The 18,826-nt window shown below is 42.6% G+C and overlaps 1 protein-coding gene across 1 annotated transcript in view; it reads left to right on the top strand.

Annotated features, from left to right (window-relative positions):
- The window catches only part of Hectd2 (HECT domain E3 ubiquitin protein ligase 2), a 63,272-nt gene extending 59,195 nt beyond the window's left edge, over positions 1 to 4,077 (top strand). The window contains exon 21 of the mRNA XM_057777981.1: positions 1,748 to 4,077. Within this exon, the coding sequence (XP_057633964.1) occupies positions 1,748 to 1,868 (121 nt within the window). The 3' untranslated portion in view covers positions 1,869 to 4,077. The remainder of the gene's footprint in view (positions 1 to 1,747) is intronic.
- Positions 4,078 to 18,826: the final 14,749 nt, after the last annotated feature.

Below are 18,826 nucleotides of genomic sequence, written 5' to 3'. Positions count from 1 at the left end.
CAGTCAGACCCCCTGTTTCGATACAATAAAGGCAAAGAGTGAGAGAAGAGACACCCAGTATCCTCCTCTGGCCTCCATGTGTGCATATGAGTGTGTGCACCACCACACATGTACATGAGCATAATCCCCACACACAAAAATAAATAGAAAAAGGATTATATTTTAAAACATAAATGAAGAATATTTACAATTAAGAAATTTCTATATGAGTCATAATTAAAAAATCTAAAATGAGAAACCTTCAAATTTTGCATTTGAAAATTTATTTGTTCAACAGAAAATCTTGGGGATATTTATAGCAACAAAAATATGATCAATTTAAAAGATAATATGAATAGCTTATTTTAATACAGAGGCAAAATATAAATGCCTCCCCCTTTTTTTGGTTTTTTGAGACAGGGTTTCTCTGTAGCTTTGGAGCCTGTCCTGGAACTAGCTCTTGTAGACCAGGCTGACCTCGAACTCACCTCTGCCTCCCAAGTGCTGGAATTAAAGGCATGCGCCACCACCACCCAGCTATCTTCAATTATTTTTACTTCAGAGATGATTTTAGGAGCTAACATGGCTTAGTTCTGAGTCTGGATTCTCAGAAGGAACCTTACATTGATAAAACATAATTGACTGTAAAAGATACGTGACATTTCCATCCAGTACAGTGACATTGTTCCTCAAAGGCAAGGGCAGTTTTCCATCAGAACTAAGAACTTTCATCCCCTCTGTAAGTCACTGTTGAAGACTAATGGGTTGATGTTTATGTGAATGAAAAAGCTTTACATCCTAGCAAACAACACTGGTTTTGGAGTCAGACTAGACTGGGTTTGAAACTCAAGCTTACACCTCTCCAGCTCTGCAGCTTTGAACCTTTGATCTGTTTATTCCCAGGTCTGTTTCCTCATCCATACACTGGGGATAGCAACCATTTTAGGTTGCTTTAGTAGGATCTTACATGAAGCGATGCATATCAGACATGTGCTCCAGTGGTTATCGTAATTGAGAGGCTCCATAAACCACGACTGACCTAGTGGTTGTCTGTTTGTATGGTCACAAAAATATCACAGAAATTCTTTTTCAGTGTTCTTTGATTTATTCCCATTTTCACATACTGACTTTGCCGAAAGCTCTTGTGATGCTGCAGGATCCATAGAAACCAAAGAGAAGGATCTGAGAGTTCTTTAGAAGCTTAGACAAGATAGCAGTGTCGTCAGGTAGACTGCTGCAGGAGCTGATCAGGAGAGTTCAGGGGCCGACTGCTCCATGTGCAGAGGACAACAGCTGTGAAGGAGAGCCCAAAGTGGCTTCTCATGACTTCCTGACAGTCAAGACTGAATCATAACCATCGACTGTCTACTGCTTCGCCAGGTGTTTTGCATAGATCACAGTCTTAGTCTTAATGTACGTTTACCGTATTGATGAGGAAACAGATTTGAAGACCTTAAGCAATTTGATCCAAGTCCCACAGCTGGTAAGTGAGGAAAACAGTATTTAAATTCAGATCTGTCTGACTCCAAACAAAATGCTTTTCAGATTAGAGTTTAATAAAGGCAACTGATTGTCCTGTCTGTAGACATGTTCCTGATGTCCAGAGGGCACTTGGTACTTAGGTATTCAATAATATTGTCCAGTAAAGAAGAGATGAGGCATCGCAGAACAGTAAAAAAGATCTGAATAGATGCAGGTTTTTAATGTTTCTTAGTCATTTTGTGTGTGTTTTTAAGATAGTATCCTTTATAAACTTATTTTTCCCTAGGTTACCTGTGGCACACACTTGCTTCAATCAACTCTGCCTTCCCCCGTACAAGAGCAAAAAAGATCTGAAACAGAAACTCATCATTGGAATCTCAAACTCAGAAGGTTTTGGACTTGAGTAACCTAGAAGACTTGAAATCCAGTATTTTATATGTAGCACTCACTTCCCTCTTATCGTGCCTTTAACATTTTCATGTTTCTGTCCAAACACTTTCACAAAGCTCACCACTTTTAAAATATAAGGGTTTTTTTTTTTTTACTCGATTACAAAATATGTGTAGTGAAGGCATGATTTAAAAAAAAACAGAAATTTATTAATAGAGTAAGGAAAAGAGCATATGGCAGAAACAGGCCTGGGTTCAGTGCTCATTTTTATAGCATTTTGTTGTTTTCCATACATAGTTAGTCACAGGTGTCCACTGGGAAAGCCACGTGCAGTAAAGAGGGCATTATGACATGACGGAGCCCAGTGGCAGGTGTGTGCTGGAGCACACTGTAGCAACGCAGATAGCTACATTGTCTTTACCATAAAGCATGTAGCCATATTTTCATACAAAGGTAAACAACAGTATAATTGCAAATGCAGTTTACAGGGTCTTTTGATATATTGGTTTGGGGTCCTATAACATCTTTTCAACTGTTCCTGAAAAGCATGTAAATAATTACATAACAGCCTAAGAATCATGGGATTTTGATAGTGCCATTTATTGCTAAAGATTTATTTTTACAAAGTAAATTTAGGGTTTTAGATGTGTATACAGCTTTTACAAATCAATAAAGATGATTGTACAAGAATTATTTTCAGACCAATTGGATTCAAGGTTATATTCTTTTAAGTATTGTTAGTCCGCATGCTCACTGGCAGTAAATCAGTTACTTGAGTATTCTGTAATGTTTGTATAATGGTCATTTCTTCTTAAAAATCAAAATAGAGCAAATTAGACCGAACTAATCATTGACTACTAAATTAATTACAAGCACAAAAAACTGCCATTTTATACATTTTGATGTACAACTTACCTACATTTTTGATCACCAGTTATATGGAAATTCTAATTTTTGGAAAATGTAGGATAAGGTACTTGACAAAAGTGAAATATAATAAAACATTTGTGTCAAAATGATCTAGCGTGGTGTAAAAGAGAAGCTTGACATTTTGGCTAAAATGTTTGTTTTTCACTGGATTCTAAGTATAGTAAATTCCAAAGTACCCTTGTTTTCTATTTCTAATACAAGTAGCATGTAAAAATTGCATTTTTAAGTCCCAGATCTTTTTTTCAATTTATAGCAAATGAAGCAGTTTTATTAGCATGTTACAAACATGTCCATCTCAAGACTTCTCTCGTTCTTTGATAGCTTTTCTTCAGAAAACTCTGAAGGTAACATTTGCAATAAGAATGAAACCAGCATTTAGTACCAGCGTATGCTCCACATGCAACAGCACGTGGCCCAAACCTTCTCTGAATTAGGCACTTCCTTGTTGCTATGCTTTCTGCACCCAACCAGCAGAATTCAAGGGTGCAGGAACTCATCAGCCTGCCCACAGTTCTGAAACCCACCCATTCCCGCTAGAACCTAGCCTTCTTCCCTGGACTGCTTGAGCCTGCAAATGACTCCCTTCCATTGGAGTATACTAAACAGATATTTCTTCTTCAAAATCTCAGAAAGCCTGAGACAGCTAAAGGCACATTTGGTTTGGTTCATACATGTTTTCAATTCATATGCAAATAAAACTGCTTCTCTTTTGCACTGCTTGAACTAGAAAGTATGATGTTTAACGTAGGTCACTACTAACAAGCACAAAGAGTCATGTATACAAAACCAGATTTAAGTGTTTTAGGTAAAATGTAAACAAAGTTTTTATTTTTTAGAGATGACTCATGGAATAGTGTTGGCTTGGTCTGCATGTCTAACGATGTGTGTAAATCAATAGCTCTGTCACTTTTAGGAAGTGCACAAACAAGCCAAATTTAAGGGGCAAAGTCCATAAATATTGGGGATTTCTGTTGTCTTTTATTAAGTTGATATTTATAACCATGAATTACTTAGTCATATATTTATGCTCTGTTTTGGTTTACAATGTAATAATACCTCATTTTAAAAGTAAAAACCACTACTGTTACATTTTAATTTAATCAGCTAGAAAATTCATGTAGCTTTTAAAATATACAACCTGTTAATGGTTTCTTGAGTTTTGTATCTGCCATAGTAAATTAAAGCATTGCAAAGTATTTATTAGTATTTATAAAATGTCTTGTCCTTTTTAAAAAAAACCTATTTATTTTTCTCTGTATGTTAAGTTTTTAGCAGTCCTTTTTTGTACAATCTGTATTGTATTGAGTTAATTTGTGTACATTTTCAAATATTAAAAATATACAGTCAGTCAGGCTTCAGTTCATTTTTTAAATACTGGATAATTAATTAAAACAATAGATTTAAAATATAAATTATACTGTTCTTTACAAGATGTAATTAAGAAAATTGCTAAAACATACATTTTCAAAGGCTATTTAGTTAACAAGCAGTATAATCAACTGCATTAGCATATTCTTAGTATGAAACTGCATACTCACTATCTGAATGGTCACATAGATGATAGATAGATAGATAGATAGATAGATAGATAGATAGATAGATAGATAGATAGATAGATAGATGTCTTACCAAATGAATATGTAGTAGCAGTGAAGTACACCCAGATGGGAACATCCGAGGACATCTTACTGGCTTTGTTTACACAGCAAGCGCTTCACCCATTGAGCCTTCTCCCCCATCCTAGTGTGGATTCTCTTAATTTACTATGTTGCTACAGTTTGAGCCTAGATCTGACAATGACCATGTGACCTTTGAAAAAAGACAAAGCTGAGTTTTCTGGGAGGACATGGGTCAGTCAACCCAGATAGTCGTCCATCCTCAGGACAGATGAGTGGAGGTAGACAGTTTAACCTCATGTTTTTACTGTGATGTCTCAATTTCAAAATAGAAATAACTTGTAAAATGAAAATATCTAATTTCTGTGCAGTTTTTAGGGAATATTAAGTGGGTTCATATGTGGACTCACAGTGGCTGGCATACAATACATGACTGGAAAGGGTGTGACATGATGCCAAGGTGGTCACATCCTAGCCGACAGCCTCTCAGCCATCTCACTGTCATTCCAGGGGCTTTGTTTCATACAATGGTATATTATTTGTGTTTTAATAAATAAAACTTGCCTGAAGATCAGAGGGCAAAGCAGCCATACAAACCAGAGAGTGGTGGCACACACCTTTAATCCCAGTACTTGTGAGACAGAGGCAGATGGATCTCTGTGAGTTCAAGGCCACCCTGGACTACATTGAATCTGTCTAAAAGAGAAACAGAGCTCACACAAAGATGATCCCAGCACTTGGGATCCCACGCCTTTAATCCCAACACTAGGGAGGCAGAGATAGGAGCAATATGGCTGGGCAGAGAGAGGAACATAAAGGGGAAACGATGGGAACTCAATGGAGTTTGGAGCTTAAGGATTTGTGGCGACAGGGACATCAGGCTACCTGACAGTCACCCAAAGTTTTTCTGCAATGTTAGGGCATCCCACTTTGGCCCACAGGTCTAGCATATCTGACAGACCTTACTGTGAAGCAGGGGATTCTGAAGGACTGTCCCTCCTTATCTTGGCAAAGTTTGCCAGTCACCTTTCTTGTGTCCTGCTGGTTCAGTTTGGATAGTATATTGTTAGCAATTGAGTCAAGGGCAATGTCTTTGCCCACATGGCTAGCTTTTGCCATAAAGAAAACAAACTCTATATTATTTCTTTTCCTTTTTTGGTTTTTTTGAGACACAGTTTCTTCATGTAACAGCCCTTGTTGTTCTAGAATTTACTCTGTAAAACAGGCTGGGTTTGAACTCCGAGATCTGCCTGCTTCTGCCTCCCAAGTGCTGGGATTAAAGGCATGCACCGTCACTGCCTGGCAAATTCCATATTCTTTGCCCAATTTTATTCATTGGTTTTTAGGAGTTACTTCTTTATTCTTAATATTATTAATCCTTTATTGACCGGAATTACAGCCTCAGTTTACTCATCCATAAATTAAAATACTTAGCCCATATAATTGCTAAATAGTTTATAAATAAATATGTAAGCATGTTTATGCATATACCATACAATATCAACATGTATAAAGTATAAGTTTAACAAACTACATATTAATGTATCAGATACAGATACATAATTTATGTATATCCTTATGGCTGATGTATTAGGGTTCTCTAAAGTAACAAACTGATAGAATGAATGTGTATTACAAAGGAGATTCATCGGATTGGCTTATGCAATGTAGGCTGGGTAGTCCAATGATGACTGTACTCTGGAGAGACTGATAACCCATCCATAAGGCCCGATGACTCAACAGTCCCATTCTAGTGCTGAAGACCTAGAGGATTCCTCAAGAGCTGCTGGGTTTTGGCCCATATTGGAATGTCCAGGAGACGGTAAGGATGGCAGCAGTGGCAGCAGCAGGGTGGATACTCTCAGCAAGGAGCAAAGGTGGATAGGTAGAAGCCCACTACTTTTCTGTGGAGCCCTTCCATACCTGGTTGCCCACTCCTGGAGGAGGGTCTTCCCTCTTCTGTTAACTGCCCAGTAAATACCCTCATAGGCCCACCCAGAGGCTTGTCTTTGAATTGACTTCAGCCAAGATCAGCCATCAGAATGGCTTACCTTTATTTCTAACTGGTAAGTTTCCCTGGTATTGCTAATATTGGGATTGCTGTTGTTGCTTCTGTATGAAAGACAATCTTGTGCCGAGTCTTCCATATAATATAGGGAACTCAAAAGATTGTCAATCTGCTTTCTTTACTTGATTACTTCAGTCTCAAGCCATCTTGTCCAGATTCTGGTGGCCTATAAAATTGGTCTTATTTTGTCTTTTCCTTTTCTTTGACCTTTGTGTCAGCAAGCTTCATCTCTATGTTATCTCTCAGCCTTAAATCGTCATATAACAGCATCTCCCTTGGTTTAGATGGACATTGAACCATTCCTAGCCAGCTGACTTACCTGTAGGCTTACTCTTCTCTTTATCCTAAAACCTCTACAGTTAACCATGGCAAAATTCTGTTTTCATTGTTTGCCTCCCCGTGAAGAATCTAAGGTCTCTCTGGCTTGTTTGATTCCAGTTGCCTGCTCAGCCTCCTGCCTCCTCGTTGTTGTTCCTTTCTAACCAGTCAGTTTCTGTTAACTCCAGCCCAACTCCAGACGGTAATTTTTCCAAACTAGAACCCCCCCCCCGCCGCCAACTGCTACCTGACTCACCAACACCCCACAAACAAGTGTCTAGCCAGAAGGCAAATGTTCTCTTCCCTAACTATCTGCAATCCTCATTTCTCAGGCTACATTAGTGTTTTCGAATGTATATGGGTAGGCTTGTGCACATCACGCTCAAGAGCCGTATTTCCTGTGCCCCACTAAACACCTCACGTAGTGCTGGGTCAGGAAAATCACAGAAAATCTGATGTGGCTTCTTACCTTCATGGGTGCAATTTGGTAAATCAATTGTATTAACTAGAGACATGCATGGCTGAGTAGCTTCTCTGGAAATATTAGCCTGCTGCACTGACCCAAGTCTGCACCTGCCCCAATTTTGGAACTTCAGTGTGGAGCTTGAAGAAAATTAGCCTTCTGGGGACTGGAGAGATGGCTCAGCAGTTAAGGACACTTAGCTTTTGGAAAGGACTCAAGTTCATTTCTCAGCATCCACCTGTAACAGCTCACAACCACCTGTAACTCTAGCTCCAAGGGATACGCCTCCCCCTTCTGGCCTCCGTAGGCACTGTGCTCTGCACAAACCCACACTCTGATATACACATGGATACATGACTGCCATCGGTGCGGGTCTACCTACCTTCCCACTCTAGACTACACAGAGCCTTAACCTGCCCACCTTCAATTACTTTGTGGCTCATTTAGCAAATCAAGCAATGAGTGGATTTGAGTGTCTACATGTGTATGAGTGTATAAATGTGTATGGATGTACATGTGCGTGTTCCAAAAGACTGCCTCTTGTCATTAGCAGTAACCACTGGGGTCATGCAGCCATTCACTCCTTAGACTCTGTTGTATGAGGAACGGTGGGGCTGCGTTCCGGCCGCCCCGGCTCCCGCATTGGCTAGCTTATGCCCCAAAATAATTACACAGAAACTGTATTCTTTTAAACACTGCCTAACCCATTAGTTCCAGCCTCTTATTGGCTAGCTCTTACATATTGATCTAACCCATTTCTAATATTCTGTGTAGCACCACGAGCTGGCTTACCAGGAAAGATCTTAACCTGCGTCTGTCTGGAGTGGGAGAATCATGGCGACTGCCTGACTCGGCTTCTTTCTCCCAGCATTCTGTTCTGTTTACTCCGCCTACCTAATTTTCTGTCCTATTAAAGGGCCAGGGCAGTTTCTTTATTTAACCAATGAAACCAACACAAAACAGAAGACTCCCACAGATTTGAGTGTCTACATGTGTATGAGTGTATAAACGTATGTGGATGTGCATGTGCGTGTTCCAAAAGACTGCCTCTCGTCATTAGCAGTAACCACTGGGGTCATGCAGCCGTTCACTCCTTAGAATGTTCACTCAATAAATGTCAAATGTAAAGTATGCGTGACCTTCTAGGCATTTGCCATGTTCAGCCTTAGAATTTTGTGGAGTGAAACAATAAAAAGCATAGTCAGGAAATGACATGGCATATTCTCAGTGGGTAAGTACCACAGCACCATACATGCGTAGAATATTTCTATCTGTTATGTTGAGGCAGCAGCTGTAGCAGCTTCTGGTGTGGAAGGCTTTTCCATCAGATTTTCTATTGAGTCTTCAGGTGGGATGGTACATGATAACAAAGCTTTGGGGACAGGGTGTGTCGGGCCACTCCCCCGTGTGAATTCTCCTGCCAAATGGGAATCTCCCGCTCTGCTGGTCACAATTCCATCGCTAACTAGAAGAAACTCTTAGCGGCTCCTACTCCTACCTACTTTGCCCCCTACATGCTACTTCTCTGAACTCCCCTCCAGGCCTCAACAGCCAGAGGGCAGCTTCACTGACTTTCCTACCAACTCCACCACTCTCACCGTCATTACCTCCCCCTCCTCCTCTCCCACCCCCTAAACTTCCATCTCCATTTGGGTATGTCAGTAGAAGTCTCCCACTAGGTTATCTTAATCAGGAATTCTACTTAGTAGTTCCTTCTCCTTTGGCCTGTCCCTTTGGTAAACTTACCAAAGCTCAGAAATTCTGCATCGGAGGTGTATCTGTTTACACTGTCAGTGCCCCAGTCCAGGCCTTGACCACTTAACCCCTGACTGATGTGGGTGCTGGGAATGGAGCTTGGGTCCTCTGCAGGGCCAGCAGACTTTCTTTACCCCTGAGTCTTCTCTCCAGTTCATCTCTGTTAGTATGACTTTTTAAGTTTTGGTATTGTTTGGGAGGATTGTGGCATATCTTAAGGAGGTTTATAGGAGCCAAGGTTGGACAAGTTGGACTGAACAATGGAATGCCTTCAATCACTGGCTGACATATTTGGCTGATCTCTGTGACAATCATCTCATCTGTTCATGGAACCTACCACTGCATTGCTCAGAACCCTTCAATGGTTCTATGTTGCCAGTAACCCAGCACCCACATCAGGCAGCTCAGAACCTCCTGTAAACTCCAGCTCCAAGAAACCAGATGCCTTCTGGTCTCCATAGGCACCCGAAATGTGGGATAAATAAAAAAAAAAAAAATCAAAGAATTCCAAAAGGAAGATTTATTTACAACTGTACCCTGACCCAACTTTCAACAAAAGCATAAAAGAACGATGTGTGAGCATGTCAGAACTCAGGAAATGAAGCCACTAAATGTCCTCTCCCTCTACCCCCACTAGAGGACAAAATTTGGGTTGATCAATTCTAAGCATAATAAAGTTAAAGAAAAACAAAACTGTTGCAAGTCAAAGGAAACTGTCTGGGAAAAATGGAATATTCTTTGCCCGATAGCTGTCCTCTATTGGGCCAGATGTGGAGATGGATTTTGAGTCCCATATATAACTACGTCTGAATACCCACCCGCAACCCCGGGTACTAGTTACGTAACCATGAGAACAGACCCCAATGCCTTGTAGTCTCCATGTCTTCTGTATCTATACCCTAGATATCCATCTAGACAGCAATGTATTCTCTATCTACACGTCTACCGTCCCTCGCCTACCTCTAATCTCCACCTGCCTTTTAGCTACCTGCAATGTATACAACTGTATACCATGTATCTCCCATCTATCATTGTGGACTATGGAAAGATTCCATAGTCAAGAGAATTGACTATGTTCCATCCCAAACCTGACCTACTAAGAAGGGGAGGGACATTTTTAGTCTCCTCTTTGTTAGAACGAGAGCTTACTTTTCCTGTTCTATGATTGTTGCCCGCCCTCAGAGGGGATCCTGCTTTTTTTTTTTTATTGATAACAACCTAGTCATTTTGGACTACATTATAACTGAGTTTAAATCTCAACACAATAAGATGCCCAGGACTTGTCCTTCTGTGTAATCATCTGAAAAGAGGCTCTCTGACTTAAGCCTAAGTCGTGTCCACTCAACCTGGCAATGACCACTCATGTACAGAGACATGTCTTTCTCTAGCTCCTCCATTTGTACCTAAAGAGGTAGATGAGATGAGGGGACAAGTCAGGGTAGATTAGCTGACCTAGCAAAGACATGCTGTGTACAATGCAAGCTCATGTGTAACCCACAGAAGAGTTCTGCAAGGATGCTCAGGTTAGCAAGGCATTGCTTCTTCCTGATCCCCAGCTACTTCCATCCTATGGGCTACCCTGCTGTAGGGTAGCATTTCTCAATCTGTGGTTGTGACCCTTTGCGGTCAAATAATCCTTTCACAGGAATAGCCTAAGACCATTCTACATATTGGGTATTTACATTAAATTCATAAAACTGGCAAAATTATAGTAATGAAGTGGCAATGAAAATAATTTTACGGTAGGGGGTTATCACAACGTGAGGAACTGTATTAAAGTATTTTTTATGCCACACAGTCATCCCACTGAAGATACAATGGGCGTGGTAATAAGGAGTTTTCTTGGTACCATATTGAATCTTTCTGTTTATCCGCAGCTTTCCTACAGTAGTCCAGTCATTATTCCTGTGGGAGCTTTGGATGAAATGGGATCTGAAGTGCTTGAAAACTAATTTCAGATGTTCTGCTGTTCCCAGATAGAGAAGAAATAATACTAAGACGAGAAGACAATCTCTATACACTTAGGCTGTCTGTGGTTTGTGCTAAAGACTGGGAGCCACATCTGAACTCTGACTTTTGCTGAGGGGTCAGGATTCTCCCCAGTTGCTGCTTCCCAGGCAGAGGTGACACCCGCCACTGAGGTCACGAGATGTAGTTCAGGTAATCAGTAACCAGCGCTTGTTTACTCTGGGAAAGCTTCAGGACATTTAAAAAAAAAAATAGGACAGTTCCTATTCTCAAGGCTGAATCTAGACCTTTCAAAAGAGAAAGGCAAATGGGCCCCTCCCCCACTCTCATTTCCTCCATCCCAGAACTGGGTCACCAAACTGCAAACGAGGTTGCCATTGAAGCCAGAGAGGGACTCCCAAAATTGTGCCTTCTACTCAACTGCCCATGGCCAAGGATAAAGTATGGTTGTCATCCCTGAGATCCTGACTTGGGCTTCTGAGAGAGCACCAGGTGTCAGATGGACAGCAATAGCCACACCCATGCCCCTCTTCTTCTTGGCCTGGGACATTGGTGACCATCGGACTCTCCCACTACAAAGCCATACAATCTGTGCTACCAGTCTCCTGGGAAATGTGTTAGCTAGCCTTCAGTGCGGCCTTATACAACCAGACTGGTCTTTCAACAAAAGGTGACCCCCAGAGAGAACATCAGTGCGGACAAGTGTGAGCATCTCCCCAAATCATCAGGAGTGCCCGCTCCCCCACCACGCAGAGAGATACACAAGCCGAGAAACCTGAGGCCCACCCAGCTCAGGGCAGCAAGATTCAGGCATTTCTCCAGTGCTCACCAGAGAGCAGAAGTCTGCCAGGAAGGCAGCTCAGCCTGCCCTGAGACTGCGGGCACTAACTGGCCTTCTCTACCTGGACCCCACTGGCCAGCCAATGAGTTCTAGGAACCCTGCTGTCTCTGTTCCCCTGCCCTCCCCACAACAAAGTTCCAGGTGTGCACTGCCACACTCCACTTTTGCGTGAGTGCTGGGGATTCAAACCCAGGTCGTCCTGTTTGTACAGCCGACACTTCACTGACTAAATCCCAACCGTCTAAACTTTATTTTTAATTGTCTTACACAGTAGTAGGTTTCTTTGTGGATTTTTTATACAAACTTAGTTTGGGGCTGCCCCCACCCTTTCTCTTCTTTACCACCCTGCCCCCGCGCCCCTGCTTAGAGCCTTCTAGACACTCAGCACCCCGTATTCTCTCTTCCACTTTCAGGTCACATGGGCTCTGCTAGCCCCACACTGCGAGACTTCTCAGCCTTTATGCTAATACCGCACACTAATCCTCACAGAAATTATTTCACGTCCTTATTTCCCCTGAGGCATATGTATTAATGTCTTGATTTTAAAAACAGACAAAAAATGTTGCTTTCATCTTGCCTACACGTTTATACCAAAACCATAATTTTCTAAGTAAAAATCTATCATGATTAAAAGATAACAAAGCCGAGGACTTATCAGATGGCATCAGCTGCCAAGCCTGAGGACCTGAACTTGTTTCATTCCAAGTTCCCGTAAGGTGGGAGGGTAACCAGTTCCTGTAAAGTTGTCCTCTGGCTTCCTTCTACACGCGTGTGCACACGCACACACACGTTAAATAAATGTAATTTTTAAAAAATGGGTGAATGGGTAGGTAGGTAGGTGGCTAGATAGACAGACAGACAGATAGATAATTGAAACAGTAAAACCCGGAAAGGGCCCATGATGATGGCAGGATCACCTTGAAAAGACATCCTTCAGCACCCAGTAATGAAGTCTACTGCCCCTTTATCAGCAGGTGAAGATGGAGAGAGGGCACCAGATTGTGTCTCCAAAGATGACTGCAGAAGTCTCTCCCAGCCCATACTCTCCTCTTACTGCAATCTTTTCATGGTCCCGTCAGAACAGGAAGGTGATTTCTCCCCCAAACCTCAGAATTCTTGTCATTTCTTTTACTAATGAAGGACAACAGAAAGTGACTCTGGCTTTTGTAGCTGAGTCCTGAGTCCCGAAGCTGCCACCTTGCCCCTAGAATGGATCTTAGTGTCCTGCCACATTATGTGACACATTAATCTCTCGATCACGTAGGACATCTGATTTCCCGGATGCTGCCATGTTGTGCAAAAGCTCAAACCGTGGAGCGGCCACACCCAGGTCAAGTCAAAGCAGTCCAACCAGATACATTTGGTTGAAGGGCCACAGTGTTATCACACCCTCCTGCCAAAGCCTCCCTGACCTTGGAACCCACACAACTGAAGCCCCAGGTGTCACATGAGTAGATGAGCCATATCCTATGTTCCCTGTTTAAAATTCTGTCATTGAGCATAATAGGATAGGTTGTTTATATCCTGGGATGGTTGTTACACAGCGATAGTAATCAAATAGGGAGGGAGGGGGTTTAAGCGTTGATCTGATTATTCTTTATCAATAAAAACTCGAAGTCAGATATGGGGTAAGAACCTGAATGATCAGAGAAGTGGTGGAGAAGCAGAGACCTCCTCTCCTCTCCAATCCTCAATCTAAAAGGACCAAGAATCTTTCTAAGCCCCACCCTTCTACTTTCTGTGTCTCTCTATATATCCTTGGTACTCCCAAACCTCTGTGGCTAATTTTAGTCAGCTGGTGGCTAGCTCTGCCCTCTGATTCCAAGCAGACTTAATGGCTGTCTTGGGAGTGTCCAAGTACGACCAGCTATCCCACAACAGGGGTGGGATGCGTGAGCAGGGTGAGCACATTTAAGCGGAGGGTTCAAGCTGCTGTCAGTGTGCTCCTTTGTATTGATTGATGGTTGATGAGTGACTCATGTATTCAACGCTATGTAGGAAAAAATTGAAGGACAGGAGTGGCACTCACCTCCATGGAACAGTCTTTGTGCACAGAAATTGACCTTGAGCCCTTTATATCACTGCTTGGGTTATGAGTATGAGTTACCAACCACACCTGGAGACCAAACTTAGAGACTTCGTGCATGCTAGATGAACATTTCTCTTCCTGAGCAACATCCTTCAACCCATGGAGCCTACATCCTATATGGATGCTTAGCCTAGAATGCTGTATTGAACAGGAAGGAGCAGATGGGAGGGAAAAATGTCCCCGACAACTAGGAGTTAACATTCGGGGTACTTGAAGCCACGAAGACAGTAACTCACACGGGCTGAAGCCAGAAATGGTTTTCCAACCAGCTGTGAATTTGAAAATCCCATATGTGGTACAACATTAAACTGCTATTTCGGAAATCCTTTCAGCTCTTTGGGAAGCATCTCAGGGGGCCTTCCTTCCTTTCTCTCGGAAAGCAGCCAGTTTTCCAAAGAAATCACTTCATCAGCAGGAGCTGAGGGATTTCATATGCAACCGAATAATTCTGGAAACAAAGCTAGGCACCTCTGAATAGAACACCCCCCCCCACTTTAGAGGGTGAATCCAACACTTGCATATGAATTTGATACAGCATGATTGATTTCCTTAAAAGAGTCAGTATTCCGTTTTTTAGTTGCTGGGGTTTTACTCAGTACCCATCCCCATGCCACCAGCAAGCAGTCGTAGTGTTCTTGTGGCTGCTCAGTTCAGCTTATAATTATTTATTGAGGATTTGTGCCAGACACTGCTGGAGAAAGAACAATGAACAATACAATCACGTTCCTCCTTCACTTAGCATACACTCCAGCTAGAAGTCACACAAAAGTGTTCAAGAGTGGTGGGCATAATAAAGGAGGAGGATAGAGGCCCTAATGTTCCCCCTAAGCAGCCATGGGAGGAGGAGGAGAGAATGATGGGGAAGGAAGTAACAACACCTGATCACGAGGGAGAACTGGGTGTCTGAGGACCTGAAGGAAAACCAAAGTGACTGCCAAGAACGAGAAAGGACAGCATGAGCTGAGGAGGAACCGCCAGGCTGGACCTGTGCAATCATCAAAACATAGGAGGATCTGGGGTGTTCTCTGAAGGGCTGCGGGTACCAACTCGACTCCCACCCAGGCCCACATCCGGGCCTGGGGTTGGCCCACCCTAGCATCTACCCCATGTAGGACCTGCTGGAGCCCATGCCTGGTCCTATGAAATGGTAACCACATGATCTCTATGACTTGGGGAGGTGGTGGGATATCTGAGAGGAGTTTGGTGAGGATCCAATGATGATGGTGTAGCAGAAGCCAGAGGCCTTGAACCAGACCAACGGCTCATTGCAAGTAAAGCTGATTGGACAAAAGGAACCACCATGACCCCCAATGTCCTGGAGTTAAGAGGTGTTAGAGAGGCGGGAAAGACGGAGGGGTGAAGAGGTTTGCTTGTTTGTCTGTTTTTGTTGTTTTGTTTGGAGTTTTTTTCTTTTTCCTTTTTGTTTTTGTTTGTTTTATTGCATACTTGCTTGCTTCAGTCTGGCTTTAGTGTTTTTAATTTTCATTGGGGTCACTGTAAGGGGAGGCAAGGATATGGAGAGACCAGGAGGGGAGCAGAATTGGAGTGCATGGTGTGCAATTCCCAAAGATTCAATAAAGAAATTATGTCAATTTAAAAAAGTAGGACAAATAATAATGGCCAAAATTATCCAGGGGAAGAAAGTGGGTAGCTTATAAAATGAAAAAAGGCATTGGCTTTACTGCCCCATGTAAAGAAATTAAAAGATACTCTAGAAACAGATGGAGATCTGTTAGAGATCTCTTCTCAAAGAATTTAGACAAGCGATGTGAACAGTTTAAGCAGAAATTTATTGAACCAAGCTAAGCAAGGCAAACACTCCAAAGAGAAATCAGAGTGGGCTGCCCCAAGAAAGGTGCCCTACTAGATTCTGAATTGTGGATTTTGAAGTTTTTAGGAGTATTTGTGGCGTGGATGGCATACATGGGATAAGGTAACCTTTTCCTCTCTCAAATTCCCAAATCATGGTGGGTTAGATCTCCCTTTAAAAATATCTGTTCCAATGATCCCCACAAAAGGGGAGGTGACAACAAGCCACATGCAAGTGTTATTATAATGATGCCAGGTCCTCTGTGAGGTGCAGACGCTTCCTCGGTGCACACATGTGGGAGAATGTCCTGGCGCTAAGAGTTTCTGCTATAGCAGGAACAGACCAATGGATGCTGAGCCTCGGAAGGGCAGCCTGACAAACCGGAGACGCAGCTGCAGTCTTCTTCAGTGACTCATGTCTTACCCACTTGGCATCAGATTGAGCACACTAAACTAAGTTACAGCAATAAAGGTAAGTAGTATGTAAAATGTACACAATTATAAACACAGGGAAACACACAAAGTTACCACATGACTAATACTGACTGATTTAGGAACAATCTTCTGGGGCTGAATGTTTTTGAGAAGCTTTAGAGATGGTGCGATCAAGTTGGTAATGTCCAAACCCACTGATCCGTCACCAAGAACAAAACCAGCAGATGCTCTGTGGCTCCTGATGTGACTCAGCGCTTCTCTGAAATATTTTAAAAAGCATCAGGATTCTGGATAAGAAAAGTCAACCCCATGGAGGGCAATCATGAAAATCGAGGAGGCAGGAAAATGTCTGGGATAAATGAGTCATGGAACAGATCCAAGATTAAGGAAGTAAACAAAGATTAAGAGCCAAGTATGTAAAATACAAGACAAACACTTTGTGAACTTTGGATTCTGACTTAAAAACCAGCTGTGAGGAGCAATCAAGTTTCCTGGGGGTGAAGGTTGCCTGGCAGGAGTATATGTGTCAAAGGAGCCTTCCCTTCTCTGCAGAAGACAGGGCCACAACAAAGCCCGGGTTCCCACCTCAGCGGTGGGAATGTCAGGATGCTGTGGAGTCACTAATGGCTTCCAGCCTTTCTTCACAAATCACAGCTCCATGGTGGTACCACTCTCCTGCGCCAGCCTGCAGGAGGAAAAGCGAGGCTGCCGGAAGGATGCTTCTTGCCAAAGTATCCTAAATCACAATCGAAATAATCAAAAGTGGGGAATTTGAATATGAACAGGGTATAGTGACATTTAGGAATTATTAATTATGTGCACATAATAATAGCATTGCCTAGAGGTACGTTTTTAATTCTCATTTTAATATTTAAGTTCCTTTCTACTAGAGGTATAAACTGAAGAATTTATGGGTGCAAAAACATGCTGTCTGAAATTTTTACTTTAAAATGTTCAAACACACACAAACATACACAAGTACACACACAAACATGAACACACACAGCACACACCCAACAGCTTCCCAGAAGTGTTCTACCGATCCTTACATTTAATAGAACAAATATTACGATTAAGCAACCCAGAGTGCTCACAGCAAGCTCCCAAGGTGAGCACTTTGCATTTGATTCCTGAGTCACAGAGACGCGAAGACTCTTTTCCAAGGTCACACAATTGAAAGTAGAATTTAAGAGATGCTGCTCCGAGGGCACCATGTTCATTCAATTAGCTTCTTGGGTGCTGTACACACAGTGTGGCCGCGGGAATGTTCACGGGGGTCTACCTAAACCATCGTGCAAGCCTTTCTTAACTAATCAGTCATCAATGAATGGCGAGTTTTTACTAACTTCACCCTCCACGTCCTAAATCCCATCTCATTTCCAGCAGACTGGACGCGGAGCTGTGCTTGCCAAGACCTCACTGATGTCCCAATAATCTCCGCTGACCCTGCCTTACTGCTTGGGAACAGCTCAGTTATCAAATCTGCCTGAGAGGCAATGAAGTGACACCGGCCTGGATCCTTCTGACCACTCTGGCTTTATCCAGTCTAGAGGAACAGCAGTCGGCGGGAAGCCTAGCCTGAGGCCAAGGGGACAAGACACCCACAACACAGGAATGCCTAGGTCAGAGGATTGCCTCCCCAGAGTCCCAGGGAGAAGTCAGTGGAGTACAGGGTTAGAAAGGCTGTGGGTCAGGATGGTAGCATCTGCCTGGCACCTACATTCACCAGAACAAGACGCCTGTGGGCATGTGTCGGGCTTTGGTTTCTTGCACCCATAGGCTTCTGACTCATTTCAAGGGTGATACATTTTTACCACAATTAAAACAGAAATCTAAGTCCGAAGGGACCTTACTGAGAGTACTACTTCTCCTCCCTGATACTAGGAAGAGAAACTACAACAGAAAGGAGTCTGGGAAATTAATACCAGGGGCAGGATGAGTACTGTGTAGTAAAGATGACGCCAAACTCCTGACCCTGCCTCCCAAGACTTTGAAGATTATGCACCACCACATCTAACTATGATAAAGAATTTAGAAAATGTACCAGGTGTAGTGGTGCACACCTTTAATCCTAGCACTTGGAAGGCAGAGACAGGTGGATCTCTGAGCTCGATGCCCATCTGGTCTACAGAGTGAGTTCCAGGACACGCAGGACTACATAGAGAAATCCTGTCTCATAAAACAAAACAAAACGAAAAAACAAAAAATGAGAAGAAATGAGTAAAGAAAATAAATACATTACAATGTACTAATAAAAGTTCGAGAAAGTAAATCTAAGTTAAAAGTAAATACTGGATAGAAAACTAATAAAAATGTTAGCAGTTATGTATGAAGTAAAGGTACGTTCTGAGAAATCTAACTGTCCTCAGCCCCCCACTCTCATCTACTCTTTCCCAGGCCTGTCTCACCCTGTAGGCAGAACAACACTGTATCAAATGATAAAACCCAGAGGGAAGAGAGACCCAGGACCCAGAGCTACATAAAATTCCTGTTACACGCCGAGTCTCAAAAATTCCTGTTACACGCCGAGTCTCAGCAGCAAGGACGGTACAGCAAGCTGGACGGTGCAGCAAGCTTAACCTTCGATTCTTCCACCCAGCCTTCCTGGGGCTTAAAAATACAAACATATAAGGTTTCTACTTTGTTTTTCTAAAAAGAACACTTTGTGTTTCCTCTTTGTATT

Source organism: Chionomys nivalis, chromosome 8 (genome assembly GCF_950005125.1).
Source record: "Chionomys nivalis chromosome 8, mChiNiv1.1, whole genome shotgun sequence".
Lineage (NCBI taxonomy): Eukaryota > Metazoa > Chordata > Mammalia > Rodentia > Cricetidae > Chionomys > Chionomys nivalis.
Note: the sequence above shows the minus strand (reverse complement) of the source record. Positions and strands in the feature narration are given on the sequence as shown.